The sequence below is a fragment of the Protopterus annectens genome, chromosome 13.part0 (genome assembly GCF_019279795.1).
Source record: "Protopterus annectens isolate FY-2018-M chromosome 13.part0, PAN1.0, whole genome shotgun sequence".
Lineage (NCBI taxonomy): Eukaryota > Metazoa > Chordata > Ceratodontiformes > Protopteridae > Protopterus > Protopterus annectens.
In genome coordinates this window covers 273964970-273988906 of record NC_056747.1, presented here as the reverse complement: position 1 = coordinate 273988906, position 23937 = coordinate 273964970, and the positions used below count along the sequence as shown (strand labels likewise).

Sequence of the window (23937 nt, the reverse complement as noted above, 5' to 3'; positions counted from 1 at the left end):
TTGCCCATGATGTGGCTCTGATATGATGATGCTCGCTACAAAAGAAATAACTCGAATTATATAAAAATTCTATAAAAAGTGAGCTTTTATATTTTGCATCAGTCATCTGCATTGCTTGTCCTACAGAACTGCACAATTCAGGAAAAAAGTCCCACTTTGGGCATCTGTAAAGTGCCAAACCCTAAGAAAGAAGTGAAAAGCATTTTTTTTTTCTCATTTGACTTATTCATCTTACATATGATACATTTACAACTCGTGTTTTGAGGGCAAGACCTATAGGGTGGATGCCGGTAGAGTCAACAGGCTAACAAACTGCATAATTTTAATAAGGGGTAGCAGCATATACTGTTAACGCTTGGTTTCTACACATAAACTGGATACAGCCAGCAGCCGCAAAAAAAAAAAAAAAAAAAATACACAAGTTTTCAACTTGTTGTTATGATTATGTTGGACTAGGTTTGACTCCTCGAGGCTTTGTATAATGCAACCTCAGAAGAACGGCGTAGCCATTGTGGAATAAGAAGGATCCCCGGGCAATTCACCAACCTGACAAATCTTCAACACAGCAACCCAGCAAACCAGACAGGCTGCAGACAGTTCCATTCCAGTACCAAGTGGCGACAGGTGACCAAAGTGCTGGCAGCTCCACGCCCACATCCTCTTCCTCCTCCCTCCAGGATGTGAACTGGCTGCTGCTGCCCTGTTTGGTTAGCACTGCACCTTACAAAACCTAGACACTAAATCTAACAAAACTTCGAACAAAAAAGCATGGGTAAAGGGCATGTTTTGATTCTTGCCATTTTCGTGGCGTGTTTGTATGGTAAGTTTTCTCATGTTATCTGCAAGCACAGGGCTATGATTTTTTTTTTATTTTAAGTTTTCGTTAAGTTATGAATGAAAACAGTTTAGCAGGCTAAGCAAGGTGTTGACGTGTATAAAAAGTATCACCTGTCTGATGCCCCATTTTTCTTTTCCTTTGATCAAACAACTTAAAAATGATATAGCTGTATGTACTCTTGTGTAAATTGCACGGACAAGCTAATTATGACACGGCTTAGTTAAGCTTAATAAGGAAATTTATTTAACTTTCTGTCCATCAACATGTAACGCAGAAGCGTGGAAGTAGCTGGATAACTTGCTTTAAGGCTGTCGCCTAGTTTTGTTCTGTTCTTGACACTGCCACCCATGCAAAAAGCGTTGTGCCGCCAAAAGTTGTCCCAGGGCAATTTCTCCTTTAACTCTGCTGGGAAAGGTGTGCATGCTGTGGGTAGAAGGGAGCATTGGTCTGTTAAAGCTGGTTGCTACACTGATGTAGAGATATTCAAAATTAAGTTCATGTTATTTTTCAGCACAATGTTGTAAATTATATACTGGCTTTTGCCGTGACGGGAGTTCTTCCTCTAACTTCATTATGCTGCAGGTGTAATAACACTCCAGAGTTCCTTTCGGCATGCTAGTCCGGCACGCAGACGGGTTGTGATCCATAAGTTTTCATTTCCTGGACAAACTTGAGCCCTGCCCACTGCATCTGCTTTTGGTATGCGGGGACCGAGTTATGAGCAAACCAGACCATCCACTTTTGTCACTGTGAAGAACAAAAAGAAGTGCTGTGTGTCATGCCCCCCATATAAAAACAATCGCATAACTTAATGTGCAAGGTTAAGAAAAAAAAAGAGAGAGTTTGGCACTGTTTAACAATGCTTCTTTAAACGTTTACAATCCCAAGATTTACACCTTTAGTGAAACTAGAAAAAATGGGTTTGAGTTTTGCGAGTTAGAGCTAGTGGCAACTGTAGGTTTTGGCGTTAGGTCGACCACATACGGTATTCTAGTACCACGAAAGAGATGGAACCAAGTTTTTTTTTTTGTATTGTTTATTTTTGCAATCTATCTGCATACCAATAGCTTGTGTGTGTGATACACACACATTCATAACAAAAAACAATGCCGTTTAGTAATGAAGTATCAGATGCTGGCTTGGGAAACGAACAAATATTACTATGTACCCAGGTTGAAAAGATTGTAAAGTACTTGCCTGTTAAGCTTGTGCATCCCAGCACCCTGGTTGTGGGTTAATATCTTTTCAGTGTACAGTGCATTATGTGTTATTGCTTACATATAGTGAACTTAGGAAATGCCATTTTGTTTTACAATTGCTATTTTACTGGTTATTGTGGAATAATGAATGTTAAATGGCTATGAAAATGCTGGTGTTATGTTGTGTCTTTCGGTTTTTTCCGGTTAGGGGTCGCCACAGCGGAACTCCGGTCCGCTAATGATTGGTAGTTGATTTTTACGTGCCTAGTTACCAGCCCAGACGCACAACCTTCAACGAAGGTACGCCCATTCACGCATGTCTCCATAAACGTGCTATTTTATGCTGTATTGCTATTTGCATATTGCTTGATTTAAGCTGACATGTTGTACACACCATTAGCTATAGTAAACCAAGCAATCATACCTCTCAAACTCTTTGTGCAAGAAATCTAGTCAAACCCAAAAATAATGTGGGGACAAACAGGGACATATTTTAATTATTGCTCTAACAAAAGTGGAAAGTTGCTGGATTAACAGGTTTTGCATTAGCATGTATTTTATGGAGGATGTTATGTTTGAATCTCACATGTCTGTCATTATTTAATGACTTGAATTCTTACTGATTTGCCAGAAAATCACACATTTTATGAGGAAGAAACCAAAAATATGTAAAAATCTGGACAGTTGAGAGGTATGCAAGCAACACAAAGCATGCAACAACAGGAAGCATGGTGATTTAGGATAACTGCAAAAAAAGTTATGTACGCACCATAATATTTCATCTGTGTTGTCCATTTTCATTCTTCCTCATCTGTTAGGTTCAGATCCAGCTGGTGGAACACTGAAACTCTTGAGCTCCTGTCTTATCCATAATGCCCTAGTGATCTAACATACCTCAGATCTTGTTTGCTACCTCTTAAACCAGTAAGCATTAGGAATGGTATGATCCTTCCAAAAGACAAACAAGGAGGGGGGTTGGAGGGAGGAAATTTGAGGAAGAATGAAAATGGATAACACAGATGGACTGTTATGCTGAGTACATTTTTTTATCTGATGTCATTTTTGTTCATTCCTCATCTGTTGCGACATCATCCCCAGCTACCAAAATCCCAGGAGGACTCTAAGGAAGGATATTCCTGAGCACTGCTGAACCAAAGGCTGCTCTTCCCCTAGAGATCAGGTCCAGTTTGTAATAAGTAATACAAGTATGAGGATTAGCCCAAGTTGCGGCTGAACAAATATCATCCAGTGAAGATAAAAAGGATGAAGAAGGTGCCATACACCTGGTGGAATGTGCTTTTGGTGGTTGTAGTAAAGACAAGCCTAATTTATCATAAACAAAGGTAATACAATCCGTTAACCATTTGGCTAAAGTCACTTTAAAAACTGGCTTGCCTAATTTTGACTCCGAAAAAGAGACAAAAAGAAGTTATGTACTCACCATAACATTCCATGTGTGTTGTCCATCTAATCCTTCATTCTTAACTGGTCGAGTTTGGAACCAATCATCGGTTCTGACTCGGCCGTATACAAAAGCTCAAGGTCTTCCACTAGCTCATGGCTGAAACCCCTATTCCATCATGCTCTAGTAAGTCTTCTGCGAGTAATAGGAACCAAATAAACCTGTAGAATACCTAATAGAGTAAAGAAGAAGGTCAGAGCATATAATTACCAACTGTAATCTCTGGGTCCTCCAGGAGCCCAAGGCTGGGGGCAGGAGGGTGGAATGTAAGAATGAAGATGAGATGGACAACACATATGGAATGTTATCGTGAGTACATAAATACTTTATGTGATGTTGTCCTATCTCGCCTTCATTCTTCACTGGTTGGGACAGCATCCCTAGCACCATGTTTCTTGGGTGGCTAATGGGAGAATATTCTTCAGAACAGTGGACTCAAAGGAGGCCCTATTCCTGGAGGCCAAATCTACTTTGTAATAAGTGATAAAGGTATGTGGCGTTGCCCATGTAGCTAAAGGACAAATAGTGTCAGTAGGTATTCTTGCTCGGAAAGCCGAAGAGGTTGCTATGGCTCTTGTAGAATGACCTTTGACTTTAAACCCCAGATCTTTGTTGTGAGATTTGTATGCAAAGGTAATACAATCTGATAGACATTTTGAAAGTGTGAATTTAGATACAGGAGCACCTTTCTTAGAGTCAGAGAATGAAACAAATAATTTGTCAGATTTTCTAAAGTCCTCTGTCCGATGCAAGTAGAAGCGTAATTGCCTATGTACATCCAGCTGGTGTAGCATATATTTTGCCTTGTTGCCATAGGTGGGAAAAAAGACTGGTAGTTCTATGAAATGATTCAAATTTAGATTCTGAGCATACTTTTGGTAGGAAAGATGGGATTGTTCGAAGGGATACTCTATCTTTGTGGAAAATCATGTAGGGGGCTTTATCGATAAAGCTTGCAGTTCTAAAACTCTTCTAGCAGAGGTGATACCAATCAAAAAATTGTTTTCCAAGTCAAAAACTTTAGATCACAGGATGATGCAAGTTCAAGGGGGGGGGAATCAAATGTGATAAAACATAGTTTAGGTCCCATGGCACTGGGGGAGTCTTTATGGGAGGTCTTAATAAAAAAGTGCCTTTCAGAAAGGCTTTGCATAGTATGTGGGACGTCAGATTTGGGCCTGAGTCACTGAACTCGAATAGTGGCTACAGCTGCACCTTCAATTAATAGCTTTGTCAGAAATTCAAGAATGGACGTTATAGGTGCAGAAAAAGGATCAATGTGGTTATTTAAAGCCCAGGAAGAAAATTTTTTCCATTTGCTCACATATAATTTCCTCTTTGAAGACTTATGAGATGAGATTAAAATATGTTTCACAGAGGAAGATAGATTAGGAAGCCTGGCTATGTTTGGAATCAGAGCAGCCAAGCTATCAGTTTGAGGGTTTGAAGAGAGGGATGGAGCATCCCTGACCATGAGTCAGAAGGTCCAGAACTGGGTCCAGAACTGACAGCTGGTGACTCCCCTGGAGGCAGGATTAAGGCAAAAAAGCTGCTGCATTTGACATTCATGGACGAGGCAAAAAGGTCGCAGCAAAGCTTGCCTCATTTGCAGAAAATCATCTCCACTACTTCCTGTTTTAGTGACCACTCGTGAGGCATCAAAATCGCTCTGCTGAGTTTGCTCTTATGTTGGATTTCCCCAGGATGTGAGCTGCTCTCAGAAAGTGTTGGGAAGAGGTAACCCACTGCCTTACTTTCACGGCCTCCCAACATAGGAGGTAGGACTTGGTTCCTCCTTGTTTGTTTATGTACCATACAATTGACATGGCTGACTGTATTGCAACAATTCCCAGCGGAAGAGCGTCCTGAAATACTTGCAATGCTAAAAGCATCGCTCTCATCTCTAGGACGTTGATGTGCAAATGGGCCTCATGATTCTACTCATGATTCTGCCAAGTGCCTTAGACTGTTCTTCTCAGATAATGCCCCCCCCCCATCCTGTCTGGGAAGCATCCGTCGTTACTGTGGCTAAAGGCTGTGGAAGGACAAAGGGTCGACTTAATGTCACATGAGTGGAGTGAAGCCACCAGTGAAGATAATTTTTGCAGAACTTCATAATCAAAATTTGGTTGGATATGGGTAGGTCCTGCAATGACCACTGAGAAAACAGTAGCCACTGCAGAATTCTCATGTGCAGGCATGCTAATGGAACTAAGTTTATCACTGCTGCTATGGTTCCCAAGACTTTCAGAACTGTTCTTGCCTGTACTCTTTTCTTGGAAAGAAGGTTTAAGACCCATTGTCTCAGAACTCTTTCTGGAGGAAGTTTTGCTATCATTGTTGTTGTCTATATGTGCCCCTATAAAAACAATATGCTGAGCTGTGACCACTGCCATACACTTTATGAACACTCTGGGGGCTTTAGTGAGTAGTGACTGGCTCCCAGCCAAAAGCACAGATGACTCTTGAATGGCCTGTCCATTTTTTATGTGGTAGTATGCATCCTGGAGGTCTACAGGGCACATCCAGTCATTTTTTCCCAGAAAAGGGAATATTGACTGCAGTGTTGCCATCCGGAACTTTGTTTTTCTTACTGATTTGTTTAATTTGCTAAGATCCAGTATGGGTCTCCAGTCCCCTGTTCTCTTTGACACTAAAAAGAACATTGAGTAAGTTCCAGATCCTATTTTGTTTGTGGGCACTGTTTGGATGACTCTCTTTTGTCTAACAACTTTTGAATTTCTAGTGTTGCATGTTCCCTTTGACTTGATGGAATAGCCGGGATTTTTTTTATGTTTGGGACTGAGAAGGAAAAGGGTATAGAGCAGCCTCTGGATATGATACTTTGTACCCATCTGTCTTTTGTTATCTTTAGCCAGGCGTCTGGGTACAAGGACAAGCGACCCTCAACTGCCTCCAGATATGGACAGATGGGCCTCCTTTCAGGAGTGCTGAAAGGGCTCACCACGGAATGAATCCCTGTCACCCTGATTTTGCAGACCCCCTCTGCCATGTGGATGGTGTCTTCCATTATTGCTTCCCCCTCTGCCTCTGGAGGAAGAATCACCATGTGTGTCTTGAAAAGCTCTCTGGGATTTTCAGAACCACATTTTTCCTTCCTTTTGGGTAAATTCTAGAAGGTAGAGAAAAACGGACTCCTAGAGCAGAGCAAGTTTTTCCTTCTTGCCTGCTTAGTGTGTCCTTGACTTTCAACCTGAATAAGGATGAGCTAAAAAGGGAGCATTAACAAAGGAAGATTTAAAAGGTTCCACAAAGTCAAACAGGCACATCACCATAGCATCTACCGGAACACCCTTGGTGAGGAAATCCTTGTCTGACTGTATGGTAATAAACTTGTTTGGCCTCAGAGGAACAGGTTCTACTGCATCTGGAGACTCCCATGCCTTTCGGCTTAATTCCATGAGTTCGTTGAAAGGCGAAGACACCCAAGTGGCGGAAGGGTGAGACCCAAAGGTATATAGACTCCTCAGAAGGGTTGATGGGCTTTCAGCTGCTTCTCTGCTTAAGAATTTCCAGGATGTTTGCAAAGGAGACATCCTAAGAGGGCGACCATGGGGATCCTTCTGACTCACCAAGGTCTGTATCAGAAGTGATGGACTCCTCTGGGGAGTCTAGATGCTTCCTCTTGTAAAGTTTCTTATGAGTCACCTCCTTAGATGTGTATTTTGGGGAGGTTTCGGAAGAGAGGGATTCACCCAGTCAGGCTTCCTGAAGCCCAGGGTCTCCATGCATCTGTGGACGGTGTGGTGCTGAGACAGACACCGATGCTTTAGGGGGAAGAATGTCAGGACCTTAGAGAGGAATTGTCTATGGAGACAGATCTCTTCACATCACCTCGAAGGCCCCCTCACCCCTGATCCGAGGAAACCCTGGCTCTGAAGAACCAGAAGGCATCCCCGGGACCAAGAGGGTTGGCTCTGTGGCCAATGTAGGAGCCGAGTTCACCTGTGCCGAAGCCCCAAGAGACAAGCTCGGATCCAACAGCTGTCCAGTCTGACTTTCCTCCCTGGACCCGACCAGAGAGCGTTGGCTCCTAGACTCCTCAAGTTCAGATGGAACCAAGTATGTCAGAGCAGATGTCGGGCCAGAAGATCCCAAGATAAGTCTTGGCACTGACGGTTCCACTACAGTTGGTTCCAGGCATTTGAGCTCCAAGGTCCCAGGTCAGCTCAGAGAAGGAATCTTTGACAAAGGTGAAGTCTTGGTCAGCTCAGAATCCCTCCAGGTTGGAGCCAAAAAGAGTTTAGTCAGCACTGGTGACCTTAAAAGTCTGCACACCACCCAATCCATGTCATCATCTGAAAGACTCCTGGAGGACCTAGAGGAGGGGGCAGGAGATCTGACTGTCTGCAGTACTGGAGTCCTTAAGAGAGGAGAAACTGGCTCCAAATGTGGGGACTGGCTCTGTAATTCAAACTCCATTGGCACTGAGACGACCGAAGGAGCCGATGAAAGAGATTTCCTGGGCCCAGCAATCTTCGGATCCAGGGATACCACTTTACTCAACTTTTTTGCTAGCTCTGATTGCTCATCAGAAGGAGAAGACCTTTTGTCAGATTTGTCTGACTTTGAGGATGGAAGCTTGGCTGATTTTGAACTGCCCTGACCTTCCTCCAGTGCTTCAGAGAAGGACTTCAGTAGACCTCTCAGTATAAGTTTATTTTTCCTCCCCAGCAGTACTCTTGAGCTGAAAGAGTGGCAAATAGAACATGATTCCTGTAGGTGGCAGTGCTGCCAGGCATTAAACACAAATAGCATGACCATCGGTTAAAGACATCTTTTGGCTACACTTTCCACATTTCTTGAAGCCAGAAGGTTTGGTTTCTTTGTGATCTTTAGACATATTCATAATAAAACATTCAACCACAACAATCACCAGAATAACAACAACAAACTCAACAATATAGCAAGCTCAAAACTACAAATATCATTACAAAGTATAAATAATTTAATATATATATGTGTGAATCTAGGACGTTTGCTCGAATAAGCAAACGTCTGAATCTATAACCGAACACACTTTAACGAAAGTGCTTTTATCGAAAAAGCACTTTCGTTAAAGCATGTTACAAAAAAAAAAAAACACTACATTAACATTTTAGCACCATAGTACAGCCTTGGCAACAGGCATACTTATGTGAAAGTGCTTCTTCGGTGAAAAGCACTTTCGTGTAAGTATGCCCGGACGTTTGCTCATTCGAACAAACGTCCGGAACCCATATATATATATATATATATATATATATATATATACCTCTATATATATATATATATATATATATTTTTTTTTTTTTAATAGGAAAAACAACCTTTTAATTAAAACAGAGAAAAGGGAAGGAGTGGCAGTTCTGTAGCTTAAATGAAGATGCCTAGTAATAAGGGAAAGTGAGAAACAAAGGTAGCCCACTAACTTAAATGGGCTGATGCTTTAAAAGGAGCAGAAAGAAGATAAGAGGCAATAATTAACTAAAAAACTTATATATTAACCAAATATAGCAACAGGAAGCCCTCTAACTAAAAACGGGCTTGAAATGAGAGAATTTAAGCTGGGATAGGGAAGGGAACAAATGCCTACTCTTCTAGCAGAACTAATTTTAGTTCATGCTTAGCTGATGGCTCAAACGGGGATAGTGTTAAGGTTTGAAAAACAATGTTCAAATCTCAAGGAGGGGTACGATCTTTTAATGGGGGATTAAGTAGAAATGCCCCCTTATAAAAGCTTTACAAAGTTTGTAGGATGCTAAAAATGAGTTATTTATACCTATATGAAAATTGAAAGTAGCAGCTAGTTGTAGTTTTACAGTATAAGAGCTAGCACCTTCATTGAAAATTGTAGCTACAAATTCAAGAAGGTTAGGAACAGGTACTGAAAAGGGATCTAGATCATTCTGTTGTGCTCAAATGGCAAATCGTTTGCATTTACTTCTGTAAAGTTTCCTAGTGGAAGGTTTATGAGATGGTAGGAGAATGTGATGGACAGGGGAGGAGAGCCTGGACTGTCTAGCAATCAAAGGAAGTGGAGAAACCATGTGGTCAATTTTAGGCATGGAATTACTGGATGACTCATGTCTGTCTGCTGAGACAGTAGGTCATAAGTTGGATCCAGAATCCATGGAGGATGAAGTAGATGAGGCTAAAGAAAGGGAAAGGAAATCTGACATGGCCAGTAATGAGCAATGAGGATAACTGTGCTCTTCAACTGAGATGCTTTCTGAAGAAATTTAAGGATTAGCGGTAATAGGGGATAGGTGTAAAGTAGACCAGGGGGACCAGTTGTGAAGTAGGTCATCCCTTGGTGACTCCCCCGATAGGACGATCAGGGCAAAGAACTTGCTGCATTTGTTGTTGAGAGGAGATGCAAAGAGATCACAGCATGGCTGACCCCATCGATGTAGGATCCTTTCCACAACCTTCCTATTGAGGGACCACTCATGACTCATTAAAACGGACCTGCTTAACTCATCTGCAATCACACTGGATTTCCCTGGAATGTACCCTGCTATCAGAAATCGATTGGATGAGATGTCCTACTGCCATATTATCACAGCTTCTCGACAGAGAGGATAAGATTTGGCTCCCCCTTATTTGTTGATGTACCAGACCACTGACATATTGTCTGACTGGATCACAATAGTCCCAGTGGGGACAGTGTCTTGAAAGGCTGGCAATGCCAGAAAAACAGCTCTCATTTCCAGGACATTGATATGCATGTTGGCCTCTTCAGGGGACCATGTGTCTTGGACTCTTCCCGTGAAGTGCCCCCCCCCCCCACTCGATCTGGGAGGCATCTGTAGTCACTGTGGCCTTGGTTTGGGGGAAAACAAGAGGACAACCTTCTTGAATTGACTGGAGTGTATCCACCATAGAGGATAATGTTTGCAAACTTTTGTTTATTTTGATATGACTGGGTAATGACAGATGGAGAATGGACAACTGAGTTAAGTCTCCACTGAAAAATTCTCATATGGTACCTTGCCAGCAGTACCAGAATGATGGCTGCTAACATGGATCCCAAAGCTTGGAGGATCAGTTGGGCTGAAAGAGAAATCTGAATGATCTTTTAGACCTGGAACTGAATTGTCTGAACTCTTGATGGAGGGAGAGAGGCTGTTTGACTGTTTGGGCAAGTCACTAATGAATTCCAGTATCTGTGTTGGTTCGAAATGAGATTTTATTGTGATTGATTGAAATGCCCAGATAGGAGCATAATTAGAGTATGTAATCTCGAGCTAGAATCAGTTAAGGCCTGGTCGAAGCAGTTATGAGTAAGTTGTCTAGATATGGAAGCACCCAGAATCCATGCAGTCTCAAGTGAGGTGCCACTGCCATACACTTGGTAAACATCCTGGGGGCTGTGGTGTGGCCAAAGTTCTTAATTGGTAATGATTGGCTGCAGGCTGGAAGTGTAGATATCTCCTGGATTGTCTGTTAATTTTGATATGATAGTACGTATCCTGTAACTCTCTCAAGCACATCCAGTTGTCTTTGTGCAGAAAAGGTGGGATGGGACTGAACCATGACCATCTGGAACGTTGTGTACTGAACTGACTAATTTAGATAGCTGAGATCCAAAACTGGTCTCCAGTCCCCTGTCTCTTTGGCACTAAAAAAATCTTGAGTAAGTTCCAGACTCTTTCAGTTCTGGGGGGACCTCTTGAATGACTCTTTTTTTTTTTTTTTTTTCCTAGCAGCTTGTTTATTTCTAGTGCTGCTATTTCCCTCTTGGGTGGAACATAGGGGATTTATTTCAATAGTAGTGGGGGTGGATGGGAAAATCGTATTATATAAACTCTGGTTATTATATTCTGCACCCATGAATCTTTTGCAATTTCTAGCCAGGCTCTCTGGTGCAGGGATAGATGACCCCTCTAGATATGGGCAGTCGGGTCTTCTTTCAGGAGTGCTGATACCTTTTCTGTTGGCATCTTCCATTAGAGTTTCCCCCTCTGCCTCGGGGGCAGCTGTCTCCACATGGATCTTGGAAAGGACTCTTCGATTTTTTTGAGCCACATTTTTCATCCACCTTGTTGGTTTCTAGAAAAGGTCCATTGAGGGGTCAAAAACATACGCCCACAGCAGACAGGGTTTTCCCTTCCTGCTCACACCTATAGAATGTGTCTTTAACTTTGGGCCAAATAAGGAATTTCCCTTAAGGGGGTATTGACGAAGGAAGATTTGAAATGTTCTGCAAAGTCGCACAGTCGCATCCAGGCATGCCTCCTGATGGAAATGCTTGAACCTGCTGCTGGTTATGTACCTTCAGCTGCATGGGAGATGAGCTTCATGGATGAGTTTGGAATGGACTTGAAGGGTAGCCAACTGCGAGGCAACAACAGTACCGTCTGCCTCACAGGATATGATCTTCCATGACAGACTCATGTGGAGAGTCTTAGGTGCCTCCTTTTGCACTTTTTCTTCCTGAGAACTTCTTTGGTGGGATGCTCTGGAGAAGTATCAGAAGAAATTGGTATACCCTGCTGATTATCCTGGTGACTAACTTGGGCTGGCTGTCCCAGTGGCACAGTTGGTTGAGACTCTAGACATATAGACGAGTAGGGTTGGGTAGTTGGAGCTGAAGAGGGAAGAGAAATCCAAACTCTACGAACAAAGAAAGCGCTCCACTACCTCCAAAAGCAGAAAGCCTGGGAGAGATGGGCTCCAAAAAGACATTCTTATGGATAGTAGGCTTCATCCACCCCAAAGGCAGACTACTCAAGGATGGGGTTGGAGCCAAGCTATCCAATGCTAAAGCTCTTAGGGGTAGAGACTGCTTGTCAACTTTGGAGTCAACTCCAACACCCTAGACATGGCACTGATGCTACAGCTACGAGAGTCATCAAGCTCCAAAGTGCTCAGCGCCGATCCACTAAGAGATGCTAACAGAGTTGAAGATACCATGATCTTTGGATCCAATGCAGATAACTCTGGAATTGGATCTGGCTGCTCCAAAACCAATGGTCGGATCGGAGAAGGAGCCAGTATTGTTGGGGTAGTACTAACAAAGGTCTCCAGACCTGATGGGGTCAGAGCCAGAAGAATCCCATTCGAATCTGCATCGGGATGAACTTCCTTATTATCCTATCCACTTTGGCTTCAATCAGACTTCTGGAGAAACGAGTAGAAGAGGCTGTCATAGAATCATAGGAGGTTACTAGGTTATTGGCCCCAAGGCCTGTACAAGCCTAGCCATGTTATACCCTTGTTTCCTTATGAACCAAGATATATAGTATGTTTGTGCGCAAATCTAAGATCAGCACTGGCTGCCTCTGTCTAAGAGAGACACAGGTGAAGTGCCCAGTGTAAATTTACAGTTTCCAATCAATTGTCCAGGTTACACTTAAATAGGGTCATTGAGGAGCTTTGTTTTACTTGATTTGTGAGTTTGTTCCAGAGGAGTGGTGACTTATAAGGACATATCTTTCCCTCCATCATGTCTATTAATATCGCAGGCTAGGTTAAGATCCCTAGAGCAAGTGAATCTTGTCCCATTGGATTTGCAGATGTGCAGCAGCTTCATCAAGGCAGGGTCTGAGGCTGCTCTGTAGGCCAATCCCAATTCATCTCTAAGCAATCTATATGATAGTGAGTAAAGTGATAGGCCTTCAGTTTGTCCGTGTGGGTCATGTGTTGTAGGCCCCAATTTTTCTTGGTGAGAAACCTCTAAGGTTTCTGCAGTTGCTGCAGATGTCTTGTGAGGTACATACAGGAGGGAGCACTGTACTCTTTTATTGTTGTGATGAGACCCAAGTACAGGGGAGTTATGACCTCCTTAGGTTTGGATGCTACACCCTTGTTTGAGGTGTGCAACATAGAGGGCCTTCTTTACTACTGTGGACACCTGATGATCAAAATTAAGGCTGCTATTAACTTGGGCTCCTAAGTCTGTCACCACTGGGTTTGAACTTAGGGTATATTATTAATGTTGTAAGTAGCAAAGGTTTTTCCTTTGCAGAAGGGAATGATAATGCATTTTTTTTGCATTTAGTTTAAGTTTGTGGCTTTGACACCAATCATTTGTCTGTGTAAGTCCATTTTGTCGTATGTTGACATTTTTGGGGGATTCAATGATTACACCCAGTTTGCAGTCATCAGCAAACTTGGTAACCCATAGGCCATCTATGTTTGTCTGGACTTCTAAAGAATAGATAACAAACAGTAGGGGGCCTAGTGCAGATCTCTGTGGAACACCACTGATAACAGGTCTGCTAGTAGATTTGGCATCCCCATTTTTTAATGTATGTGTTCTGTTTGTGAGCCAGTTGGCAACTCATCTAGTGATGTAAGGGTTAATCCCCAGTTGGTTGAGTTTCCCAATGATACCTGAGTGTCAGATTGTGTCAAAAGCATTGGCTAGGTCAAGATAGGCAGTGTGAACTGTTTTGCCTTTATTCAGGGCCTTGATGACCTTCTTGAAGAAGTCCACCAGGTTAAACAGGCAAAATCTGCCCTTAATCTAGCCAAACTGGGTTGGGTCAAGAGTTTGAAGGTCACCTATATCCTTGTTAAGATCCACAATGATTCTCTTCATGGCCTTGCAGATAAGGCTGGTTAGGCTTATGGGTCTATAGTTTCTGGGGTTGGTTGAAGGACCCCCTTTATGCAAGGGAATTGTGGTTGCTGTTTTCCACTCAGCTGGAACAAAGCCAGTGCTTAGGCTGAGATTGAAGAGCATGCTCATCGGTTCAGCTAACTCCTGTTTTAGACCAATTAATGAGCAGCCTGGGATGTTGTCCGGTCCCAGAGAGGCTATGTTTATGACATGCTCTCTGGAGATACTAGGAAGAGGACTGGTAACAGGCATGTTATGGGGTATTATTGAAGGAGACAGGGGGTGAAGTTTTCACCAAACCTGTCCAGTCGCAGGTTGGTGATGTCCTCAGGTTCAGTATAAGTGGTACCATCCACAGCTAGTTCGGTACAAAGCTGGGCTTCCCTTTTAAATTTCAGATATAGCTAAAGAATGCTTTGTGATTTACCTTAGCTAGGGATGCTAGTTTAGTTTTGTAATTAGCTTTAGAGGACTTTATAAGATGTCTAATCGGCTTTTTTATGCTTTGGAGGGAGTTATTCCTCTGCTGGGATCATTCCCTCTTGTTTTTTGACAGCAGTTTCTTTCACTTATTGTATAACCTGTTTATGCTGAATGTCCACCAGGGTGGATTATTTTTTTGTGAGGATCTTGATTTGATCCATTCTGGTATGGCTGAGTCTGTAAATGTATATAGGTGTTTATACAGGACATTTGTATACACCTCAGTATAGGGGGTCATTGCTGTCACTGTTGGCAGGGGGGGCTGAAACTGTTGATGCCATTGTTCAGTAGACTATAGTTTGCTTTGAAGAAATTTTTACCTTTTTGCTCTTGAGGGTGGGTCAGGTACAATCGTTACTTTGAATGAGACTGATTTATGATTGACTTTACAGGGTGGTGCAGCGATTCCCTCATGTTGGTTAGTACTGTATCAGGGATATTTGTGGGGGTGATAACTGTCTGCTCCAGAGCATGTGTATTAACAAAGTCCAGGAACCTTTGGCCTAGGATCTCTGGCTATCAAGGAAACTGGAGGAACCAAATGGTTAACTTGAACATCTGAAGATTGGCATGTCCAAGTCCATTGAATGAGAAATCATATTCAGGATAGGGTCCAGAACCCGTGGAGGGTACTTCAGAAGAGGCCAAAGGAAGGGGAACTACATCTGTTTGGGCTAAAATGGGGCAATCAGGATTATGGCTGGTCTGCAATGGACGACTTTCAGGAGAAAGCTTATTTAACTGGGTAGGCGAATACATAAACAGAAGACCTGGGGGCCAAGCATACAGAAGCACATTCCTGGGTGACTGTCTCTGTGGAGAGGAACAAAGACAAAATAGCTACTGCACTTGGTGTTGAATGAGAAAGTCTCCTGAGTTGTCTTCCCTTTGAAATGCCCCCTACCTGAGAAGAGAGCTGTGTGGCACAGCTGTAGCTTTGGGCGGAACAAATGGTCTCCTGGCCAAAACCAGGGGAGACTTCAACCACCATTGTATTGTTCTTTGGCAAATCTGTATCAATATTACTGGAAAATCCATCAGGTAAGACAGGTAGGACCACTGTTTCCATAGTACCCACTGCAGAATTCTCGTGTGGTACCTCACCAGATGGACGGGGCAAATTGCCACAGCCCTGTGACCCAAACGTCTGAGAACCATGGAAGCTAGAGGTTTTCTGTAAGACAGCAAAAAGGTGGCCTGGATACAAAGGGTAGATACCTTGAGTGCTGGAAGTTTGCCAGTCTGAGAGTTAGTATTCAAATTACAGCTTATGAATTCCAAGTCCGGAACTGGAAGCAGATTGGACTTCTGAAGGTTTACGGTCATCCCAAGGACAGGCATAACTGGAATAAAGAATTCCTGGCTTTGACTAGAGATGCTCTCATTGAGGTGGTGAGAGGCAATCATCCAAGTATGGGAAGACCTAGAACCCCTGCAGCCTCAGCCAGGCTGCCACAACTGCCATGCACTTGGTGAAGGGGGAGGGTGAGACTTTAGGGCAGCACTCAGAAATGGTAATTACTGGCTCCCAGCCACAAGTGCAGGATCCTGCTGGACTGCCTGACTATCTTTATATGATGGTAGGCATCCTTGAGGTCAATTCAAGTCCATCCAATCACCCTTCCTCAAAAGAGGCAGGATGGACTGCCTCTTGACATCTGGAACTTGGTCTGTTTCACAAAGCAGTTTAACTTGCTGAAATCCAAGATTGGCCTGAGGCTCTTGGAGTAGACCCAGATCCACATTGATATGGTGGGGCCTCCTCCATGACTCATCATTCTAACAGCTTTTTGATTTTGACAACTGCTTACCTTCTCTGTTGGGGTGGCACACATGGAAGGTATTTTGCATTCTCTTGGGTAGCAAAAATAGAAGCAAAAATAGAATTGTGTAGCCTCTGGATAGGACTCATTGCACTCAAGTGTCTGAGGTGATGGTCTCCAAAGTTTCTGGGTGCAAAGCCAAGTGATCCTTGACTGCGTCCAGAGTAAGACAGTCGAGCAATCCTTCAGAGATGCTGGAAGGGCCTCCCAGAGACAGCTCCATGGAAACCCTGTTTCTGTGGACCGCCTCTGCTGCGTGGGTGGCATAGGTTTATAGGTTGGACTAGGCTATCGGCCTAGGGCCTATACAAGCCTAGCCATAACAATTCCCTGGCCATTTCTTCCCACACTGTTTACTTCCCTGGATCCCTGTCTAGCAGGGCAACTGATGTGATCCCTGAGGTGAATTTCCTTTCTCCCATCCAATCATCAAGGTTCCTTTTGAAGAGGGCCAAATAGGCGCTCTGTTTGACATGTATGGGCAGTCTATTCCAGAGTCTGGGGAGTCGCTGCGTCAGGAACCTATCCCTCCAGCATGTTTTGTTTATTGTGATGACAAGGTTTAGATCCCTGGAGTGTGTGGCTCTGACAGATTGAGATTTCTTTAAGTGTAGCATGTCCAACAGCTCTGGGTTTGACATGGCCTTGTATGTTAAGCAGAGATCGCCTCAGAGTAGATGATATGTGACAGAATACAGCTGGAGATTTTTCAGGCGGTCAGCATAGGGCATCTGCTTTAGGCCTGTGATTCTTTTAGTGAGGTATTTCTGCGGCCTTTCCAGTTGTTGCAGCTGTCTTGAGAGTTACATACCAAATGGGGCATTGTATTCTATAATGGGTCTAATGAGGGATGAGTACAGTGGTACAATGACCTCCTTTTTTTGGATGAAAAGCCCTTCGTGATGAGGTGTGCCACATAGAAGGATTTCCTGACTGTTGTGGCGATGTGGTTATTGAAGGTGAGACCACTGTCCACCTGTGATGCTAAGTCTCTTATCACACTTTCAGTGTTTAGTGTACTGCCACCTATGTGTAATTCACGGGTACATGTTTTCTTTCCAAAAGGGATAACTATACATTTCTTGGCATTGAGCATGAGCCCATTGCTCTGGCACCAAGATTCTGTTTCTGTAAGGCCCTTTTGTAGAGTATCCACATCATTTGGGGATTCAGTAATGGCTCTCAGTTTGCAGTCATCTGTGAACCTTGTTAGCCAGAGTCCTTTAGTGTTGGCCTGTACTTCAGAGAAGTAGAAACAAGAGCGGTCCCAGGACTGAACCCTAAGGTATTCCACTTGTCTGGAGCTGGATTTGGAGTCAGCTACTTTTACAGTGTGGGTTCTGTCAGTAAGCCAGTTGGCAACCCATCGAGTAACCTACGGATTAATGCCCAGCTTAGTAAGTTTATCTATGATTTCAGAGTCGGGGATGGTGTTGAAGGCCTTGGCGAGGTTTAGCTAGGCTGTGTGGTCTGCCTTACCCTCGTCCACGGCTCTGGAGACTGATTCAAAGAAGTCAGTCAGGTTCAGGAGACAAGATTGGCCCCTCATGAACCCAAACTTTGTGGGGTCCAGTGTTTGAAGGTTGCCAATGTCTTTGTTTATAAGTTCTATGGTAATACGTTCCATGGCCTTGCAGAACAGACTCATCAGACTGATGGGGTGGTAGTTTCCCACGATCCAAGGTGGATCCCCCTTGTGGAGTGGGATAACTGTAGCTGTGCGCCACTCAGTGGGCACGAAGCCTGAGGTGAGGGTATGATTAAACATGACACTTAGGTGAGGTGCCAGTTTATTTTGTAGTTTATGTAGTACACAGCCCGGGATGTCATCTGGCCCCATGGATGCTGTATTCTTAGCTTTGGAGAGTGCGTTTTTTACCAGTGTGGCTGTTATTACTGGAATTTGGCAATCTTCCATTATTGAGATGGGCCATTTAGGGGGTGAGGGGGGGTGAAGTTGGCAATGAATCGATCTGCCAGGATATTGGCAATATCCTTGGTATTAGTATATTTAATGCCATTCTGTTGTAGCTCAGAGCAGATCTGAGCATTGCCATTTAGATTCTTGACATAATTATAGAATGCCTTGTGGTTGTCTTTGGAATCTTTGGCAATTTTATTTTCGTAACTAGCTTTGGAGGATTTTATGAGGGATCTCAGCTTCTTACTGAGGCTGGTAAGGGAGTTTTTTGCATCCTAGGATTTTTCCTCTTTTCTGCAACAGTTTCTTCCTTTTGTTGTAAAGTTTGTTTATGGCAGGGGACCACCAGATTGGCTTTCTGTTTTTGGAGGCAAGCATCTTGGTTCTATTTGGGATGGCACGATACATGCATGAGTGGAAGTGCTCATATAGTGCCTTAGTGTAGGTCCATTCTGGTTACCCCAACTGCAGTGAGAAACTTCCACAGGAACATCTTGAAATGTCTGCTGTGTTTTTTGAAAAAAAGAGGCGTTTATCCCTTTTCTGATTCCTGGAAAAGGTCCATTGGGGATAACAAAAAAAAAGTACTCTGATGGTAGACAATATCTTCCCATCCTGTTCACTCCTGGTCAAGGTATCTTTAACTTTTGGCTCGAAAAATGAGGAACCATTGTTTGGGCCATTGACAAAGGAGGCCTTGAAACAGTCCACAAATGTACACAATCTCATCCAAGCATGGGAATGCTAGCACCCGCAGCCTCAGACTATGCCATCAGCTGCATTAGACAGTAGACTCACAGACACTTTAGCAATCAACTGCAAGGTGGACAACTGAGTCTCCACAGTCCTGTCAGGTAAGCAAGGTAATTTAGCACTCTCAGTGCAAAAGTGGCTGATACATAGGAGTGCTTCCCAATCAGTCCAGCGGCTCAGACTCCCACTTGGAGGGGGGGTAGGGTGGTCTGACAAACTCTTCTGAGATGTCCTTTTTAGTGGCTGCTAGGTTGAACCTGGACGGAAGAGACAATATTGGATCACGTTGATATAAATGGTTAAGACTTCTCTTAATTCAAGACACTATGGATACTGTATGGGATGGTATTCAGTTAGATACTTTAACTGAATAGACCCCAAATAAAAATGGGATGAGCATCAACTTCATATTCTTGAATATACTCCTAATTTGAATGGGGGAGGGCAGCAACAGTAACCTGACAAACTGCTAAGAATGCACATTCTTGAATGCACTTCAAGCAACTATGAGGGGAAGGGGAAAAAGCAGCCTGACAAACTTCTTCTAAAATACATTCTGCAGATAAAAAGCAATGGATTATGTATATAAATTTCAAAATGATCCAAAAATCTGTCTTTTCTAGAAAGGATAGAAGAACTTTGTGGTGTCGGAAACCTATTGCTGATTCTTACCAGAACACCCAAATTGTTAAGTTAGTGAATGGAATTACTACATAAACTCAGAAAAGTGTCAGCGTGTTAACCAGAAAAAAAATTGACAGTGCAGCATCTGAGTTTTACTAGAAAAAAACATTGCTAAGTTACAGAAAGAATTGATTACAGAAACTGAAAGAGGTAAACCTAACCTTGTCAAAATATTCCGGCTGATAAAGCAAGGAAGAGAAAGTTAGGGAGAAACCTGTAGTAAAAAATGCAGTAAAAAAGAAAGGGAACCTAAACAGAACCCTAGGTTTTTCTCTTTAAGATCAAAACCTCAGGCTAGTCACCATGCAGCAGATACTTAACTTTTGTTACAGACTTAGTAGATTTACAGATAAGCAGCAGCAATTTTAAGAAAACACAGCTGAATGATGATACATTAAGCAGGGCCAGAGAACACATAGCCAGAGCAGAACAGGACATACATGGTCCCATACCTATATTTTGACTTGAAGAATGACTTGCAATACAAAATGAATAAAGATAGAAAGGCATACTTTACCATCTGTTAGCTCCAAAGACTTAAAACAGTTGCAGTGAAACTGGGATAGTCCTAGTTTCTGAGGACACGTAGGAAAGTATGAAAGCAATGCAAAACCATAATTTTAGCTCTTTATTTTGGCCTGCTGTAATGAAAGACACAGATGACTTCTCTGCAACATGCCTAGAATGTCATAAAAATGGCACTACATTGTGGGTTTGAGAAATCTACTGATATTAATATCTGTTGTTGAGGTGTCATTTGTGTGGACAGCAGTCTATTAATGAGTACCAACACAGTCTACTGATTCTTGACTATGCTAAGTTTTCTGAAACAATACCACTAAAAATATCAATACATACTCAGTAGGCAAAAAGCTAGTACACTTTTCTTCAGATAAGGGACACCCAAAGAAGTGCTCATAAATCAGGACCCCCATTTATGTCCAGGGTAATAGTCTGCATGTCCTCCCCATTGTCAAGTGACGTTAAGGACATGCAGGTAGGTGCGTGCGGGAATGGGCATGCCTTCTTTGAAGGTTGGGCGTCGGGCTGGCAACTCGGCACCGCAAAAATCCACTGCCAATTATTAGCGGATGGGAGTTCCGCTGTGGCGACCCCTAACCGGGAAAAGCCGAAAAGACTTTAGTGTAACCCCATCAAATTGATGTGTTAGTGGAGTGCTTTAATAAAACCTTGAAGTATTTAATAAGACCACAGAACAAGGTGGTATGAACTGGGATCAGTTACTTCCAGACCTCCTTTTTGCTGTAAGGGTGGGCACCTAAGCTTTGGCAGGAGTTTTTTCAGTTTGAGTTTCTACATCTTGAAAGTTGGAACATATCAAAAGATACTTGGGAGGAAAAGAAAAATAAATCAAAAGCGTAATAATAGTACATTTTGCAAACTTGCAAGATAAGTTAAAGTTTGTTATGCCAATAGATAAGGAGCATAAGCAGAGGGTACAAGAAATGCAACAGAGTGTATAACAAGAAGGCCAGACTTGGGGAGTTGAAAACAGGTGACAATGTTTTGCAGTTTTTTACCTTTGCTGAGAAAAAAAATCCTAGAAAGATGTCAAGAACCTTTTGTGGTGGTGGTGAAAAAGAATGAAGTAAACTGCAAAATAAGAATTTGGAAACAGAAGACCAGAGCAGGCATATCACATAAACTCATTAAAAGTATGGACAGTTGCTGAAGCTTCTGTAGTCAGCCTGGGAGCTGGGATAGATGCCTATAGTGAAACATCAGGGAATTCTATCTTTGCTGTTCAGATAGATAAAACTTTATCTAAAGCCCACAAAAAGGAACTAATTGTTAACATGCTTTATACAAGCACCTGTACAACTGTATTGACTCTGCTGTACCTGACAGAACCAAAGCAAGATTTTCAAGGAAAAACAAACCTGCCTGGTGGACATCTGCCATTAGTACAGTATACAATAAGAGAAAGAAATTGCTGTCCTAAGAGTAGGAAGGAATGGTCTCAAAAATGGAAGCACTCCCTCCTCAACTTAAACAAGTAAATAGACTGTTAGTGAAGTCCTCCTTAGGCATTCTGGTCATTCGTGAAAGTCAGGTTTCATCGTTGTCGTCTCATTGATGTCATGTTTGGGAATGTGGTCTTTCATTGTTTTGAAGTAGACCCACATATATATATATATATATATATATATATATATATACACGCACATACACACACACACACACACACACACACACACACACACACACACACACACACACACACACACACATACATATAATATTTTTGTTTACCAGGGTAGTGCACTGATCAACATTGACCAGTTTTAGGTTCAGGCCAAGAGAAGTACAAAATATTTCGCAAACAAAAACTACAGGAATGTAAGCAGTAACAGAATAGTTCATACTAATTACATAAAAAGAAAAAGGCTAGATAAACAGCTCACATGGAACGTTATGGTGAGTACATAACTTCTTTATGTGACGTTGTTCTATCTCACTGTTCATTCTTACAGATGGGTAGGGTCCCAAGCACCATCTTTCTCGGATGGCTCACGGGAGTGTGTTTCTCAGGATAGTAGAACCAAAGGAGGCCCTGTCCCTGGAGGCCCTATCGACTTTGTAATGAGTGATAAAGGTATGAGGCTTTGACCAAGTGGCTGCTGCATGAATACTATCTATTGGTAGCTTGGCAGTAAAGGCTGAAGATGTAGAAACAGCTCTGGTTGAATGAGCCTTTATTTTGTGTTGCAGAAGAATATTGGCAGCTGGGTAGGTGAAGGTGATGCAATCAGATAACCATTTCAAAAGAGTGGTTTTTGCCACAGGTCTACCTTTTCTGGAGTCAGTAAAGGAAACAAAGAGTTGTTCAGATCTTCTAAATTCTTTGGTTATATCTAGGTAAAATCTAAGTTGTCTGTGAACATCAAGTTTGTGGAGCATGTACTCCTAGTTATTGGTATGTTTGGGGGAAAAAAACAGCAATTTTGTGGTTTGATTAAGGTTAGCTTCAGTACAAACTTTAGGTAAGAATAAAGGATTTGTTCGTAGTTAAACTCTATCAGAATGAAAAATCAGCTAAGGGAGTTTTATAGACAAGGCCTGTAGCTCAGAAACTCTTCGGGCAGATGTGATGGCCACTAAAAAGACAGTCTTCCAAAACAAAAATTTCAAGTCGCATGAAGAGGCTGGCTCAGACAGTGGAAGAATGATGCGTGAAAGCATAAAATTTAAATTCCAAGATGTATAAGGGGATTTGACAGGTGGTCTCAGGTGGAAGGTCCTTTTGAGAAAAGCTTTGGATAGCTTGTGTGACATTACATTAAAGCCTTCAGTACCCAGATGAAAATTAGAGATCACAGCGAGCTGCACCCGAATGGTGACAGCAGCCGCTCCCTTGTTGAAAAGAATAGTCAAAAAATCTAGTATGGAGGAAATAGGGGCTAGGTAAGGGTCAATGTTATTTTGAGAAGCCCGTATGGAAAATCTCTTCCATTTGCTGAGGTATAACTTCCTAGTAGATGATTTATGAGAAGATATTAAGATATATTGTGTTTCAGTTGAGTGATTATTGGAGCCTGGCTATGTTGGGAATTGTAGCAGCCAAGCTGTCAATTTCCGTGACTGAAGGGAGAGATGAAGATCCTCCAATGAGTGCATCAGAAGTACTGGAACTGGGTCTAGAATCCAAGGCTCTTCCAATAGATGAGGTCGAAGAAAGGGGAACCAAGTCTGACGAGGCCAGTGAGGGGCTATAAGAATGATGGTCCTTTCCAGGGCTTTGGCTTTCTGTAATACTTTGGATATCAGGGGTATTGGCAGGAAGGCATAAAGGAGACCCAGAGGCCAATCGTGTACAAGTGCATCCCTAGGAGCATCTCCTGGAGGGGGGGGATTAGGGGAAGATACCTTCTGCATTTTGTGTTCATGGGGGATGCAGAGAAATAGCAGCAAGGCGGGCCCCATCTGCGGAATATTCTTTCCGCTATTTCTTCTTTGAGGGACCACTCATAAGGCAACAAGATTGCCCTGTTCAGTTTGTCTGCTATCACATTGGATTTCCCCTGGATGTGTGTTGCTATCAGAAAGCACTGGGTGGAGGTAGCCCACTGCCCCACTCTTAGGGCCTCTCGACAAAGGGGATAGGAAATGGTTCCTCCTTGTTTGTTTATATACCAGACCACCGACATGTTGTCCATCTGAATCACAATTGTCCCTAGAGGGA

General features: G+C 42.8%; 1 protein-coding gene across 1 annotated transcript in view; it reads left to right on the top strand.

The window, feature by feature from the left end:
- Positions 1-671: 671 nt before the first annotated feature.
- Positions 672-23937, top strand: part of LOC122787233 (cell wall protein DAN4-like) — a 1236685-nt gene continuing 1213419 nt past the window's right edge. Inside the window, exon 1 of the mRNA XM_044053833.1 lies at positions 672-820. Coding sequence (XP_043909768.1) covers positions 769-820 — 52 coding nt within the window. The 5' untranslated portion in view covers positions 672-768. The remainder of the gene's footprint in view (positions 821-23937) is intronic.